This window comes from Myotis lucifugus, unplaced genomic scaffold (genome assembly GCF_000147115.1).
Source record: "Myotis lucifugus unplaced genomic scaffold, Myoluc2.0 scaffold_384, whole genome shotgun sequence".
Classification (NCBI taxonomy): Eukaryota; Metazoa; Chordata; class Mammalia; order Chiroptera; family Vespertilionidae; genus Myotis; species Myotis lucifugus.
In genome coordinates this window covers 902,278-918,629 of record NW_005871432.1, presented here as the reverse complement: position 1 = coordinate 918,629, position 16,352 = coordinate 902,278, and the positions used below count along the sequence as shown (strand labels likewise).

The 16,352-nt window shown below is 48.5% G+C and overlaps 1 protein-coding gene across 1 annotated transcript in view; it reads left to right on the top strand.

The window, feature by feature from the left end:
* KCNJ6 (potassium voltage-gated channel subfamily J member 6) overlaps nucleotides 1-16,352 on the top strand; it is a 103,368-nt gene that overhangs the window by 59,379 nt on the left and 27,637 nt on the right. The window contains exon 2 of the mRNA XM_023743317.1: nucleotides 8,584-9,504. Within this exon, the coding sequence (XP_023599085.1) occupies nucleotides 8,584-9,504 (921 nt within the window). The remainder of the gene's footprint in view (nucleotides 1-8,583; nucleotides 9,505-16,352) is intronic.

Sequence of the window (16,352 nt, the reverse complement as noted above, 5' to 3'; positions counted from 1 at the left end):
TCACCTTTAAAAGAGAAATCGGGATATAGAATGTCATGTCTCCTTCCTGCAGCCCACAGGGACCTGGCATCTCTCTCCGTTAAGGAATGAAGTGGCACATTTTACGAAGCCATCTCCCACGCATGGAGCAGCCCGCGTTAATCCTCTGGCCTCACAGTGGGTCCCGGACATTCTAGGTTCAGGGTCACAGTGTGAGCCCCCTGGCTAATTTTAATAGGACCCTGGGCCCTTTCTTGGCTGTCAGGAGTTCCCAGCGGGCAGAGGCACTGTTCTCCACATGTCTGTGACATGACACTTCCCATCTGCCTGGATTTCTGATTGTGGTCGTCTCCCATAATCCCAGTAGCTCAGCACAGCAGGAACCAGCTCACCTCCCCAGGGCATATGGGACACAGATGACAAGCATCCCCACCGGTCCCCAGGGAGGGGAAATCCTCAGGTAAGGACTCACACAAGAAGACAAGCATCGGGCAAAGGGCCAAAAGGAAACTTCTAATGTCACACGTCAGGCATCATTGGCGGCGACCGCTCTGAGTTGTTCTTCAATGTCTCGGGGGTAACGTGGGAGCCCGTATCACAAGACAAACTCGGAAAACCCCGCCCTGACCTCAGTCTGCAGCATCGTAGCCTGAAGCCACTGCCACTGTGCACCTACTGTCATTTAGAAAATATTCATGCTTTTCTTTTCCTAAGACAGTTTCTTTCTTAGTGGGTAAAATATACATAACTTAACATTTGCCATTTTAATCATTTTGTTTAAATTTTGTCTTATTGCTTAAAATATTACAAAGAGTAGTACATATGTCTCCTTTTTATTTTCCCCCTTGAACTTCTCCCAGCCTCCCCTATCCCCCAGTGTCTTGTGTCCATTGGTTATGCTTATATGCCTGCAAACAAGTCCTTTGGTTGATCTCTTACCCCGCCCCCCAACCCACCCGGCCTTCCCGCTGTAGTTTGACAATCTGTTCAATGCTGCTTTGCCTCTGTATCTATTTTTGTTCATCAGTTTATAATGGTCTTTATTATCCATAAATGAGTGAGATCATGTGGTATTTTTCTTTCATTGACTGGCTTATTTCACTTAGCATAATGCTCTCCAGTTCCATCCATGCTGTTGCAAATGGTAAGAATTCCTTCTTTTTTACAGCAGCATAGTATTCCATCGTGTAGATGTACCACAGTTTTCTAATCCATTCATCTGCTGATGGGCACTTAGGCTGTTTCCAGATCTTCGCTATGGTAAATTGTGCTGCTATGAACATAGGGATGCATATATCCTTTCTGACTGGTGTTTCTGGTTTCTTGGGATATATTTCCTAGAAGTGGGATCACTGGGTCAAATGGGAGTTCCATTTTTTAATTTTTTTGAGGGAAACTCCATACTGTTTTCCACAGTGGCTGCACCAAGTCTGCATTCCCAACCAACAGTGCAGGAGGGTTCCCTTTTTCTCCGCATCCTCTCCAGCACTTGTCGTTTGTTGATTTGTTGATGATAGCCATTCTGACAGGTGTGAGATGGTACCTCAATGTTGTTTTGATTTGCATCTCTTGGATGACTAGTGACTTTGAGCATGTTTTCATATGTCTCCTGGCTTTCTGAATGTCCTCTTTCGAAAAGTGTCTATTTAGGTCCTTTGCCCATCGTTGTAACCATTCTGTAAGTGTTTGGTTCTGTAGCGTTGAGCACATTCTCACGGTTGTGCAGCCGTCACCGCATCCATCCCCAGATCTCCCTCCTCTCCCCCGACCGACACGCCACGTCCATAAACACGAGCCCTCCCTCCTCCCCCGCCCCTGACCACAGCCACTCCACTTTCCGTCTCATGAAATGTGACTCCTTAGATGCCTCAGACCAGTGGAGTCAGACAGTGTTTGTCCTCTGTGACTGGCTTATGTCTAGCACAGCGTCCTTCAGGCTCGTCCATGCTGTGGCAGGTGTCAGCCTCCCTGCTTAGGCGGAATCCTATCCGCTGTGCGGATGGACCACATTGCGCTATCCGCACGTCAGTTCATAGACACTTGGTTGCACCCACCTGTTGGCTACTGTGAATGATGCTGCTGTGAACATGGCTGTACAGATATCTGCTCACATGTCTTCTCCTGAGCAGTAGCGATGGGAAAGCGTCGCCTGGGCTGTGGTTGAGCCACGTTCCGCTGTTTGCATTGCTAGATACAAATTTGATTTAAGGAGTCTGCTGAAATACAGTTTTCCTAAAATTCATGCTGGAAAGTGAGCCAACGTGCAGCGCCTCCATGACACAAAGCCTGAGAAAGACGTCTGAACATTCTTCCCAGCTGCCTCCTCCCTCCCCAGCTCAGCCTACCTTTCCTACCTTTCGGGGAGCAAGTTTCATCCCTGCGTCTGCATGTCCTGTCCCTCCATCTCTGCTCCCTGTTGACTGCCACTCCCTCCAACACCTCACTCTGCCACCGCCCCTTCCTTATAGCACCAACCTCTCCCCTTTGGCTTCCTCTCCGCGTGTAAAGGTGCTCTATAAACACCCATCATGCACACACTCACACACACATACATACATACAGAGAGAGAGAGAGAGAGAGAGAGAGAGAGAGAGTCTGGCCCCGTCAGCTCCTTCTAGCTCTGTCTTTAAGCACAGCCTCTCCACATCCTCTCTCTCACCCCCTCCCACTCCAACCACTCCTCCTCACCTGCAACCTGGCCCTACAACCCACCACTCAGCCATCTCCCCTCTCACCAGAGTCACCAATTATATTAGTCTCCTGTGGCTGCCACAGTTAACTCAAAGTGGAGGCCTAAGACAACAGAAGTGTATTCTCTCACAGCCCTGGAGAGAATCAAGGTGAAGGCAGGCTCATGCTCCCTCCAACAGCTCTGGGGAGGGTCCTTCCTGCCTCTCTCAGCTTCTTGGTTTGGAGAACATCACCCCAACCCCTGCTCCTGTGCTCAAGTGGCCTCCCTGTGTCTCTGGATGTTCTTCTCTGTCTCTTATGTGAATGCTCAATTGGACTTGGGGTCCAGTATGACCTCATTCATTACATCTGAAAAGACCTTATTTCCAAATAAGGTTACAATCTGAGGTTCAGCGTGGACATGACTGTGAGGGAGACGCTACTCAACCAGAGTCCCAATTTCCAAGCCCAAAGACATTGCTCGGTCTCTGCAGCATCTGTTCCGGTTATTCAACACAGAAATGGCCTCATGTTTCCTACTTATTTTTTAGATGATAGAAGTATGTTAAGGGAAAAGCTAAATATAGAAAAATCAAAGAGAAAGCAAAAACACCCACAAACTTACAACTCAGAGATGGATCAAAATGAACATCTTGGAAAACATTCTTCTACACACACACACACACACACACATTCATGAACACACACACACATTTGCAAGAAGGTAATATATGCAGAGTGGATTCTATGTTCCTTATTCTGCCTTTTCGCTTAGCGCTATGGCTGGGCAACCAACCAAGTCAATAAACACTTCCCCATTCATTCAGTAAGAGGTGCTGTGTGCTGGGCACTTGCTCCAGGGCCTGAGATCCATCTGTGAATAAGACACACACCGATCCCTGCCCTTGGGGAACTTCCCTTCCCACAGGGGCCAACAGGCAGCAGAAAATTAAAAGAGTAAATAACCTCTCAGGCTGAAAGGTGGAAAGTGCTGCGAAGAATTGCACAGCAGTACCAGAAGGGGCACCTGAGAACCGGGCAGCTGTGTTTACCGTTTCCAAAGGGGGGTGAACAGAGGCCTCATTAAGAAGGTGGTCTTTGTACAAAGAGGTGAAGGCCCCAAAGCACTGGGAAATCATTTTTCATGACTGCATAGTATGCCATTGATGATATGTGCAAAATGTGTTTAACCAGTGCTCTGCTTATAGATACTTCGCTTGTTTCTAATTTTTCACTGCTATATGAGAGGCTGCAATATAGCCCTGTGTACAACTGGTGAACGTTTGTGGAGTTATTCCCTTGGGAGGAATGCCTAGCCTCTAATCCAAGACCTCTAACCATTTCTAAATCCTAAGACTTCCTGTCACCTGCACTCCAGAAAGACTGCCAGTCAACACCTACAATAACACATCTGAGTTCCCAATCCCACTGCCTTCCCAACACACACTCCCCATCTGTCGTTTATTTTTAATTTTGCTAACTTTGGGGGCAGAGTGTTATGATATTTGTGCTGCTTTTACTTTGCCGTAGTTGGACAGTCTTTCCATTTGCTTGACATCTTTGTGTGCTTTTTCTCTTCTAAGCCCCTTATCCGTTTCCTGTGACCATGTTTTCTATGGGACGTTTGTTGCTTTTGTAAATTGGGAATGTGTATGTTATGTGTTGCCAATATGTTTGCTGGTTTGTCTTCCCACTTTCCTTACAAACATTTAAAATTTTTATATTGACAAAAATAACAGTGTTTTAAAATACTTTCTGGATTCCTATCATGGTTAGAACAGCTTTCCCAACTTTCAGAATTATAAAAATACATCTCCACTCCCTCTGTAGTTTTATTTTTTTCTTTGCACTTAAATCCTTAATTCACTTGGAATTCATTTTGATATAAGAAATAAGGAAGGGCCCAGCCGGCGTGGCTCAGTGGTTGAGCATCGACTTATGAACCACCAAGCGCCTCGCGGCCGCCCCTCAGGACCTCTCGCATATCCTCTTGTGCGCTGTACACACTTCACTGTCAGCAGTTCTTCTGCGTTATCCCGGTCAACCTACGTGCACGATGCTGAAGCACGTGCAGCCGGGCGGGGGGTGAGGCTGAGGGAGGGGGGTCTACATGGACAGCCAGCGGGCCCTGGGGCCGTGGGGGGCTGCGGCCGAGGTGGTGAGAGGTCGTTCGCACCCGGGTCTGCGCAGGCATGCAGGAAGGATGTCTGCTCTCCAAGCCGCAGCTGCAGCTCGCTGTGCTGAGCAGCTCCAAACGCTCTTGCAAATGCAATTCAGATCACCCCTCCATTCACACCTGGGGTTCCGGGGAAGAAAGAAAGGTTGAGAGCCCTCGTGAGCATTCCCTTCTGGGTCCCCCTGGACGCCTCTGCACCCCGGAGCTGAGGCAGCTTCTCTCCCCTGCCCAGGGCCCCTGCCATTGCCCTGGACACAGCCTCCAGCTGGGCCCCCGCTCCACATCACACCCCTCCCTGGCCTGGCCCCCTGCCCCTTGGATTCTGGCTTCAGTCTCTCCTAGTCCCCAGGTATTCCCGCCTCATGAGAATTTTGGTTTCTCTGGCCTCTGAGCCTGTTTTCCCACCAGCCACTATAGAGGCCCGGCCTCCCCTCCCCATTGCAAGGCAAGAAAAATTCCCCTCTGCCCGCAGGTCTCTCGGGGGCCTAAGAACTAAACGGAACATAAGTCAGATTAGCAGGAGGAAAGCAGACTCGTTTTATTGAACTTTCCCATGTGCCTGGGAAGCTTCACAGGAAACCCAACGATGCGGCCGAAGCAGGAAGCCTTGAGGCCTGTAGACAAATAACCTGGGAAGAGCTGGCCAGACAGGGAGGCTGGGGCTCTGGGTGGTGCGTGGGAAAGGAGCGACCAGGTCGGCCTGGTGTGTTTAACGCGGTTTGTTGATGCGGACTTCTCGGCCCTGCATTCCCTGTCTCTCCTGAAGCAGGGAGGGCTCCTCTGACAGGGGACGTAGCTCCTGATTTCAGGAGGACAAGGCGGGTCAGCGTGTGCTTCTTGCACCGGCTGCTTCTTAGGCACCTTTAACTCAAAACAATCAGCATGCCAGTGGCAGGTTTGGGGTGGCACCTTCTGAACCCCTTCCCCATCTTCCCAGGGACACACCTTGCCCGCACCCCGGCCTCAGCCGCAGGGCACCCCCGAGGCCACCTTCCCACCGCGCTCCCAAGATCGTCTGGCTTTCTCAGTTTGTTTGCTTTTAAAAGGCATTTGGGTCACGCAGGACTTACCTGTTCCACCTGCTGGTTCGTTACAGGTGCCAAACGCAAACCTCCATCTCCCCTCCGGTCCCCTCTCCCCGCTCTTTCCCACGCAGCGCCCTCATCACGGTGCCCTCGGCCCACGCGTGTCAGTGCTGCTGCCCATAAAGTGAAAGATGAGGCTCGATTTCATTCCAGACGCAAACTGCATAATGGCTCAGACACAGTCACTTCTTTTCTGGTTTCTAGTTGGATGGCAGCTCTGCCACGAGCACAGGCCCCAGGCCCCTCTACTCCCCATGGAAGGGCATGGGCACAGGGGGGCACAGACACTCTTTAAGGGCAGAAGGGGGTTCAGCCCGCGGCCACCCCTCAATGCGGAGGAGGCCAGGAACTGTGCTCAGTCCCGAGCTAGCAGAGGGGGGAACAGGTTTGGAGGCTCACTGGCAGCTCCCGGGACTGTCCAGAGCACTCACCCCACTCACTCTAACTGTTCACACAGGCCCCCCAGCTCAGAAGGCCCGGCTGGAGCTTGAAGTGACAGCTGAGCCAGGAAAGGGGGGAAAGCAGCTTCACTGTGGGTGGCGGGGGCGGGCGTGGACTTCCTCCCTGACATTTAAAGTATGAATCTCGCTGAAGACTTAAAAAGCAGCTAATCTGACAAGCCCCCTTCTCCATGGAAGGGCTCCGGGAGACGAGGGCGCGGGTGGCTTTGCACCATCAGGAGCTTAGCACCTGGGTCAAAGCAAGGCACTCGCCAGGTCTACAGCAAAGGCCTCCCATCTGCCGGGGTGTGAGCCAAGAGCTGGTCCCACATGAAGCTATATTTTGAGACTCCCACTCGGGGCAAAACCAACAGTGAGACCTCAGCTGTGACTCCTCGGGGCCACAATCATTGTGCTTTGTAGGAGTGTTGTCAGTGAGAGGGACGTCACCCGCACATCCATCTAGATTCTCCACTCACCTCCACCCCGTCCCAGCCTCAGCTGCTACCCTCTCACTCGTGTCCTGATATCTGTTCCAAGAAGGAGGAAGAGGAGGAGGGGGAGAGGAGGAGGAGAAGAGTGAGAAGAAGGAGGAGGAGGAGGAGTGGGAGGAGGAGGAAGAAGAGGAGAAGGAGGGCCGGGATCTAAAAGTCAAAGTTGCCAAACCCAACCGTCTGCTCTACAGACCAGATGGGCCTCTTCCGGGGGCTGAAATATAAGAGCAGACCTAGGCCACTGATGTCACGTTGGCACCACCCGAGTCCCACCCCCAGCTGTTTCCTTAACCAGATGAAGGTTTTCTTGACAGACTGCCTTTCTCTGTGGTTAAACAAGGGGACAAACCGTAGGTGCCATGGACAAAACGCATGACAGAGTCAACGGACACAGAAGGAGAGCCTGGGGGAAGAAACGGCTCATAAGCCCCTTAGGGAGCTTGGAAGGTATTGGCTGAGCAAGTAGCTGCGCACAGTGGCTTCTATGTGTGTGGTAACAGCAGCCGTGCCAGACTTCCCCTTGCACGCAGATTCTAGGAGAGTTTTCCTAATGCATGAGTAACTGCCGATTCTACCAATGCTTTCATCACAGGGCCTTCAGCAAAACATAGCCACACGCCAGGACTGCAGATAGTCCATGTGGAGGCAGCAACCAAATCGAATGTGTAAACACTCAAAAAAGAGATTCCCCCACACTTTTTTAACCTTGGCATGAAATCAACCAACAAAAACCAGACCTTTTTTTTAAACTCTGAAATCTGAGTGACAATGTAAAGATCTTGCCCTAAACATAAGGAAAGTAGCAAAGGAACAATTTAGTTGAAAGGAAATGTATTACGTGTCGGTTCCAAGCAGGTATGTGGTTTCATCCAACTACAACCCCATGAGTTGGGCATCTTGATCACCACTTGGTAAATGTGAAAACTGAGGCTCAGTGAATTCGGATAGTGTGTTGGTCTCCCTGGGCTGCCATAACAGGGCACCAGAAACTGGGAGGCTTAAACGACAGAAATGTATTTTCTCACAATTCTGAGGGCTGGCAAGTGGAGATCGAGGTACCAGCAGGGTTGGTTTCTGGGGACTCCGGTTGGCCTGGGAGACCTCTGCTCCTGGCTGACAGATGGCCGCCTTCCCACGGCCCTCACATGTCCTTTCCTCCAGGTACACATCCTGGTGTCTCCTCCTCTTCTTATGAAGACACCAGCCCTGTAGAATTAGGGACCCACCGTATGACCTCATTCAACCTTACTTACCTCCCGAAAGGCCCTCTCTCCACATTTGTGGGGCAGGGAGAGCGGGGCGGGGAAGTGATATAAAAAATAGCACGTCCAAGAGCCCACATTTGCTAAGTGGAAGAGCGGAGATTGTCCGAATCCTAACATCTCCTTATCTGCAGTGTGCAGCTCCCTGCCATGGCGTCTCAGGTGAAGCGGGAGACCCCTGGCTGAGAGCTGACTCTCAGAACTTGCTGGGCAGGAGACGCTTTCACAGCCGGGAGCTCTGTCTGCTGGGAAGGGGGGTGACGTCCCTACACAAAGGTAGACGGCAGAGCACAGAGTCCAAGTCAACTCGGGGCCTGTCCAGACGATGCCACATAAAACTCGCTCTGTCTACTTTGTGAATAGCTACACAAATGGTGTTTGGTTTGACGTTCATATCCCGCACACGGTGTGGTTTCCATGATCCCCTAAGAGCCAGCATTTCATTCGGTCTTTCTTTTCTTTTCTCCAAACCACCAGCTAACGTCCTGGAGGGCGACTCCATGGACCAGGACGTGGAGAGCCCCGTGGCCATTCACCAGCCAAAGTTGCCTAAGCAGGCCAGGGACGACCTGCCGAGACACATCTGCCGAGACCGGACCAAAAGGAAAATCCAGAGGTACGTGCGGAAGGACGGGAAGTGCAACGTGCACCATGGCAACGTGAGGGAGACCTACCGCTACCTGACTGACATCTTCACCACCTTAGTCGACCTCAAGTGGAGGTTCAACCTGTTGATCTTCGTCATGGTTTACACAGTCACATGGCTCTTTTTTGGGATGATCTGGTGGCTAATAGCGTATATCCGAGGAGATATGGACCACATAGAGGACCCGTCCTGGACTCCCTGCGTCACCAACCTCAACGGGTTCGTCTCTGCTTTTTTATTCTCAATAGAGACAGAAACCACCATCGGTTATGGCTACCGGGTCATCACGGACAAGTGCCCAGAGGGGATTATCCTCCTCTTAGTCCAGTCGGTGTTGGGGTCCATTGTCAATGCATTCATGGTGGGATGCATGTTTGTCAAAATATCGCAACCCAAGAAGAGGGCAGAGACCCTGGTGTTCTCCACCCACGCGGTGATCTCCATGCGGGACGGGAAGCTGTGCCTGATGTTTCGCGTCGGGGACCTCAGGAATTCCCACATCGTGGAGGCCTCCATCCGAGCCAAGCTGATCAAATCCAAACAGACCTCAGAGGGGGAGTTCATCCCCTTGAACCAGACAGACATCAACGTCGGGTATTACACCGGGGACGACCGGCTGTTCCTGGTGTCGCCTCTCATCATCAGCCACGAAATCAACCAACAGAGTCCTTTCTGGGAAATCTCCAAAGCCCAGCTGCCCAAAGAGGAGCTGGAGATCGTGGTCATCCTGGAAGGGATGGTGGAAGCCACAGGTAAGGCCTGCTCGGTCCTGGGGTGCCTGTGGGACCCAGGCTCCTTTCAACCGGGTCTCACATTCTTATTTATGGGAAAGCTGCACCGCACTCACTGTTGACACCGCCCCTCACTTCATGACGTAGTATGCCCATGTAGCTTATCCCCTCAAGTCTACCCACCAAGAAGGCTAGCCGTCGCTTTTTAAAAGGCCTTTAGAAACAAATTAATAAACAAGTGTTTTAAAAACACTGCTTAATATATGTTAAATTTCCAAGTATTTACATAAGTTAAAATTTCTTGCTAAAGTACCTTTTAAATGGCGCTGAAACATGGTCAATTTAAATACTTGGGGTTATTTATTGCCTCGCCAGGAGGAAGACGGGAAGGCTTTCAGAGGAAGCCTGACAAATCGCTTTAATAAAAATGCAATTTCCCCTCTTCTTTGGGAGCTATTTGCAAGGCCCATAGCGTTGTTTTATGTCGAGTGAGTGCTGGGCGTCTATCTCCATAGTCTACCTGCTGAACCCCTGGCAGACACAATCCTGCAGCCCCAGTAAATAGCTCCAGCAGGAAAGCAAAAAGCCGAAGATCCATTCATCGCAACCCCATTGACCTCTCATTGGTGTGCTTTAGGGAAGATCATCTGCTCTCAGAATAGAGAGCTGGTCTGCTTTTATTGAAGTCTTCACTCATATCTGAACTTTACAGGTATTATTCATCCCACCAGCAAAACAGGTTCTTCCCGTATTTATCTGTAACTGTCCACAAAACAGAGCCGTAAACTCTGACCTAAGCTAGCAGTGGTGTCCTCCAGAAATCATATAAACTAGAACCCTAACTCATCAATTTCTTTACTGTTCTTCTGAGCATCGATAGTAGCCTTGGAATCCTGTTTAGTTATGCAATCTGCCCTTCTCTGTGCTTGGAAGTCTTCAACTGGAGGCTCGGGGTTGGTTTATCTCATCTGAAAATACATGGCCCACAGATAGGCCCCAGATTCCTCATCAACCCCTAAGCTGACCTCTGTCATCCCTTCAAAAGAAAGTCCTTGGTCCCGTGTCTCCGCCTGCCTGTGCCCAGCAGGCAAGGTCATACCTCTAGCAAGTTTCTCTCCTGGTGGAAACTTTGCCATCAGTCTGTAAATGCAACCAGCAATGAAAATGTGAGTGGCGGGCCTTGCATGGAGCTCGGTGGTTTGAGTGGGCTCCTTTCCATAGAACTAAAGGAACATGGACCTAATCCGAAAACAGCTGTAAAGAATAGCAAAAGAACGATTGTGGAATACTAAAAGATTGCTACAGATGTGAACAGGGCTATCTGTTACTTTAGCCTGGCTTCGGATGTATTCCTGAAGCCATGGTTGTGTGTTTGGGGGAGTGGAGAGGCAGGAGAGAGGGAGGGAGCAATTTAAACCGGGAGCCCTGTCATTTCCCACAGACCAGAAACTTCTCCCAAGGGGCTGAGCACAGGGACTCTGGATCCCCCTAGTGGTGGCCCCTACGACACAGCCTCTGGCAGCATAAACCAACCACTCATGATGCAATTTGAATATTAGATTTCTCACTATCAACTCTCCCAATAGGACCTGAGGGAGGGCAGTGGATAAGCCTTGTTATCGTGGCATCTCTGAGCTCAAGAAGCAAAAGCCACGGGAAATATGTACTTTCTGGTTAGTGGTGTTCATCTGAGCTTCAAACTGTAGGAGCTGAGCTTCATGCTCGCTCCACCCAAAACTCAATCTCAAAAAAATACATGAACTGGAATAAGCAAATTATCCTGTGATGTCCCTGAGCTGGCATTCTCCCTGGGGCAGGCCCTGTCTTTCTGAGGACAGTTTGTAATGCCTGAACCTTTCTAAAGAGAGGGGCGTCGTCTTCTTGATAATTCACAGTGATGCTTGCCACGGCCTTTCTACTGCTTCCTTGGAGGAAAGGGGGAAGGTGCCAGCAAAAAAAGAAAAGATTCAAAACACCTGCCTTTGTTCCTGGAAAAAGGCAACCCCTATTAATTTTCTATTTAAACAAAAAAAAGTTTTCTAACTTCTGGAAAGTGAAGGGAAGAATGTTCTAGAAAGTCCTGGGCTTGTCTGGAAGCTGGACATGTCTTGTTCCTTTCCTGGTAGGATTCATACAATTAGTGCTTATAGCACATCTGATCTCTTAAGCTTCAGGGGAATGCTTTTCTTTGTGAATGAAAAACACAGTTGGTATTTGTGGGCATTAAACAGATCCTTAGGGGGAAGAAATGCTTCAATGAGTCAAAGTCACAGGAAAAAATTAATATGGATCAAATGCACACTGAGGAAAACAAATTCACAAGGGCCTAATTATTCATTGGAGGGCTGGATGGGACACCAAGAGCCTTGACAACAGTGAGCTGGCACAAAACGGCTTCCGCTCTACTCATTTCTCCTTTCAAAAATGTCTTAGTTGACCTTAAACTACTATCTGTGATCTCAGTTAGCGGGCCTATTTCAAAGACAAGCCCCACATTACAACACTGATGCAGTGCCCTCTCCCTGTCACCCACGTGTGGGCATACGTGGATCAGAACATGGTATTTCTGGAGAGCTGAGCTGCCCTGGGGAAGGCTGGCCACCCGGTCCTTCAGTCAGCTGGGTCCCAGGCTCAGCACAGAACATCTGGCAGATGATTCCAATGCCAGCGGCACTGCAGCAAGCCTTTGCCCAGCACTCAGAGTCAGGCTCATTTTTAGAAAATGAAAGTAAGAACCTTGAGGGTAGGGTGTGCATCTTGCCCAACCCTGGTGCCCTGCAGGTCATGACCCCAGGCCTTCACTCGATGAGTTCTCTGGCCTCATAAAAGGCAGACTCGCATCCACAAAAGACAGACCCACATCCTCAGGGGATGGCTTCAGTCTGGTTCTGCCCAGACTCGGAGAAATGTGTACAGTGACCTCTAAGAACCTTCCAGTCATGTGATTCTATTTTTGAAAGTGAATCAAACCCTGCAAAATTCTGACACCCACCACCCAGACATCTGGGAACTGGCCGTGTCTCATCCCACAAATATATTTTTTAAGGGAGCCCTTTATGTTCCTGACACATGGGTGATTTTGAGATAGTGGTGTTTACAGAAGGGTTCATAGCTACATAAACAAACACGCTCAGCAGCTGTGGCGAATGTGCATTTAAATAGTAAAGCATTCATATGGATGGTTATTTATGGTGGGTAAATTGGCCTAGAGGCTAGATGACAGCCACACAGAGCTGGGCCCGTTGCCAGCCAGCTCCTCACCATAGCCTTTCTGATTGATGAACTTCCATATTTACCCCCAGTGATTATGCAACTATGACAAGCAGCCCTTTCCAACACCTCCGCCAATGTGCTCCATAGATAAATGCCATTAAGCTGGGTTTTTTACACTTTTTATTATGGAAACTATAAAATGTATACAAGAATAGGCCAAATAGTATAACCCACTCCCGTGTACCCATCATTTAATTACTATAATTGTCAATTTATGCCCAAAACTTGTCCCATCTATATCACCACTCACTAACTGCTCCCAGCATCATATTTTATCTGCAAAATTTTCAGTATCTTAAAAGATAAGGACCCCTTTAAAAACATAACTATAACACCATTAGGACCCCAAAAATAATTAATGATCATCTCTTCAGATCTAATATCTAAGTGTTCCAATTTCCAATTGTCTCACAAATGTCTTTTTAAAAAATTTTTTAATCTGCTTGTTTGACTCGGGATGCAAATGAAGTTAACACACTGGTTGGTTGCGATCTCTTTTTAGCCTCTTAATCTATGACTTCCCCTTCCATCCCTGTTTTCTTATTCCTTGAATTTTTTTCTCAAAGAAGAAAACATCTGAAAGATTTAAGTACGGCATGAAAAATTGGGGGAAGTGGAAGTGGGTGGGGAAAACAGGAAGTGTGTGGTGGAAAACCGGAAGTGTGTGGTGGCAAAGTGGAAGTGGGTGATAGTGAATCTGAAGTTGGTGGTAGTGAACCGGAAGTTGGTGGTAGTGAACCGGAAGTTGTTGGTGGCAAACAGGAAGCGGGTGTCAGCAAGCAGTTCTTCACCACTGGAAAGCTCAGTTCCATCGCTAGAATAATATTACCCACATGAAGAAAGTCAGCTCGCAGATCGGGAGGAGTCCTTATTCTTAGCTGAGGAAATGGAGGCCTGGCTAAGGCCCATTGGCCACTGGCAGAGCCGGAAGTGGACACCCAAGGCCACTGGCCGTGGCTCAGCCCTGGGTTTAGTGCCTTTTGCAACTCGAGAGCTGCTGGTCCATGGAGACTCGGTAGAGAGACGCGCCCGAAAGAGACAGCTGGTGTTTCGTGGGCAGACGGACTTTCTTCTCTTCGCCTCCACCGTTAGCTCCTCTTTTGCTGTAAGGTTTCTCTGTTGGTCTCCCATGTTACCGACTCATTTTAAAATTCTTTATGCGTTCCCATGAGTTTTTAAGAGCCGTCTATTAAAAAGAGATAACGCCGCCAAGAAAGTTCTGAAATTGAAATTAGGTAAGCAATGTCTACAAAGATACGCCTGGGAGAACATGCTGCTCTGTCCGCTCTGATTTCCAAGCGCCAGCTTCCCTTTCTGCCATCAAGAAGCCACTCGGCTGTCATGGGGGAGCACCTGAGCCCAGGCAGCTGGACAGTGGCTGCTCGGATAAGGCGGCTGGGGCTTGGCGTCTCAGGACCTTAAGCTGTTTCTAATAGCGATGTTTCATAGCCATTGCCTTCCACAGCCCTTACTTCCTCCTTCTGATAAGTTACTGCTAATCCCTCAAGTGGCAAGCCATTTTCTCCAGATTTACTGCTTTCCTCTTAAGAGTTTATAACCCCAACTACCTGCCTACCTTGGGAAAACAGTTGGTTGATGTGACCTGAATGGTAAGCACTTGGGTAAAAATCACCTCTATGAGGAGGAATGTTTTTAAAAACTCAAAGACGTGAATGCATTTTTCCTACGTAGAAATCTACTATCTGTCAACATCAAGAAATCCAACAGTCCCTTCTTTGGGCATTAGGTTTAAGTGACCTATCTGGGGCCTCCTTTCAAATGTCCACCGCAGTGTAATACACCCGGGAGTGTCATTAGCTGGATGAAAAGTGATAACACCTGCTCCCCAGATATGCTGAACTTTTTGTGATCCTCCCCAGTTTGGGGACACTGTGTTCTGGTTCATCAGATGTCCTAACAATCTGAGGTCGGATGCTGTAGGGCACACATGGAGTTTTAAAGTTTTCCATCATCCCTCCAAAAGGAAGAACACTGCAACTCTGCTAAGCATTATGACTCTGTGAGACATTTCCTGTCATTTAAAAGGCATTGAATGGCCCATAAGAGGTAGTGCATCAAGGGTACCCAATATTATTGTGGTTGAAAAGGCCAAAATACTGGATAATCATAGAAGTTTTTCATTATTAAAACACCAGTTCCAGAAAATTCATTGTTCTTTGTTCTCCCAATGGGCCATGAGGAGCTGCTAACATGGAAGTTCAGTAGAAATCAGTGACGATCACATGATATAAACAATTTAGAATTCAAACCCAAGGGAGCTGGTGGGGGAGGGGGGGAGAATGAACTAGCACCTAAATGTTAGCTCTGAATCAAACTCTAAAGTCAACAGTCATGTTAGAAATAAATGCACATTCAAATTAAGAGAGGAGAGTCAAATAGTGGGAAGTCTCTAATTAGTGTCTCCTTAAATAAATAGAGTTTTATTATTCCCTAGGGCATTCAGTAATATGAGTATCGACAGCATGTGCCAGTGAAGCAGTTTTACCCAGCAATTTCTAATGACCAGAAGAGAATTATTGGGGGAAAACACATAAATCACACACACACACACACACACACACACACACACACACCTAAACAGCCAGGGGTACTTCTTCCCCAGTTAAGTATGCCCTTGTTCCTCATCCTACACCAACCTACTTACAAATCTTGTTTGTTCTATTAATTATTTAGTATACCTCTTTGTTTAAAGTAATCTCAGCTATAGCTCAGTCTAATCTGTACTTCTTTGTATTATTTAGTGTGTTGGGTTTGAACCATCTTGGGTTCAAATCATGGTTGCTACACTCACTGGCTTATTCAAACTCTCTTGTGCCCCAGTTTTGCCACTCTAAAATGGGAACAAACGTGGTACCTACCTCACCGGTGACCTTTCAGCACCCCACATTCTATCAGATCATTTCTTCCCCCACAGACTGCATGGGCAGGAGAGGGCAAAGCTTGATGAGGATGGGAAGCCAGGCAGTCAGAAGGGCCAATCCCAGGGAGTGGCCCCACTGTTTGCAGGAACCTTGCAGCTAGTGCCTCCACAGAATGACCAGCGCCTCCCCTCTGAAGACCCTCTGAATGGTCAAATGGCAAGTGTTAACCTGTGGTGATAGCCAGCACAAGAATGCACACTCACCACGTGAAGAGTAGATGCCAGCCTGGCCTCTGCCCCAGTTACCTGATATGAATTACAAATCAGTGGATCTGAATTAATGAGAATCACTGGGCTCAGAAGAGACTCCGCATTCCTCTAAATAGTAACATTTCATCGTTATCATTTCTGCCTAACGTGGACATGAATATAGATATTCTCAGGTCTTCTAAGGCAACTGCTCAGTGAGAACAGGACCAATAGTCTGCATTTGAAAACAACATTTCTATGATCCCAATTCCCCTCCCAGATTTTTCATAAAGTACTCTGAGATATCGGTTGAAACCTCAATTTAGAAAATGCATTTTTGTGCTGCTAGCTCAACTCAACTAAGTAATATTTACTTCCATAAGAAGCCCTTATAGATACTCCCCTTAAAAATATACGCGTACTTCAACAAAGCAGACTGTACAAGTAGAAGTTAATTTCTACATGG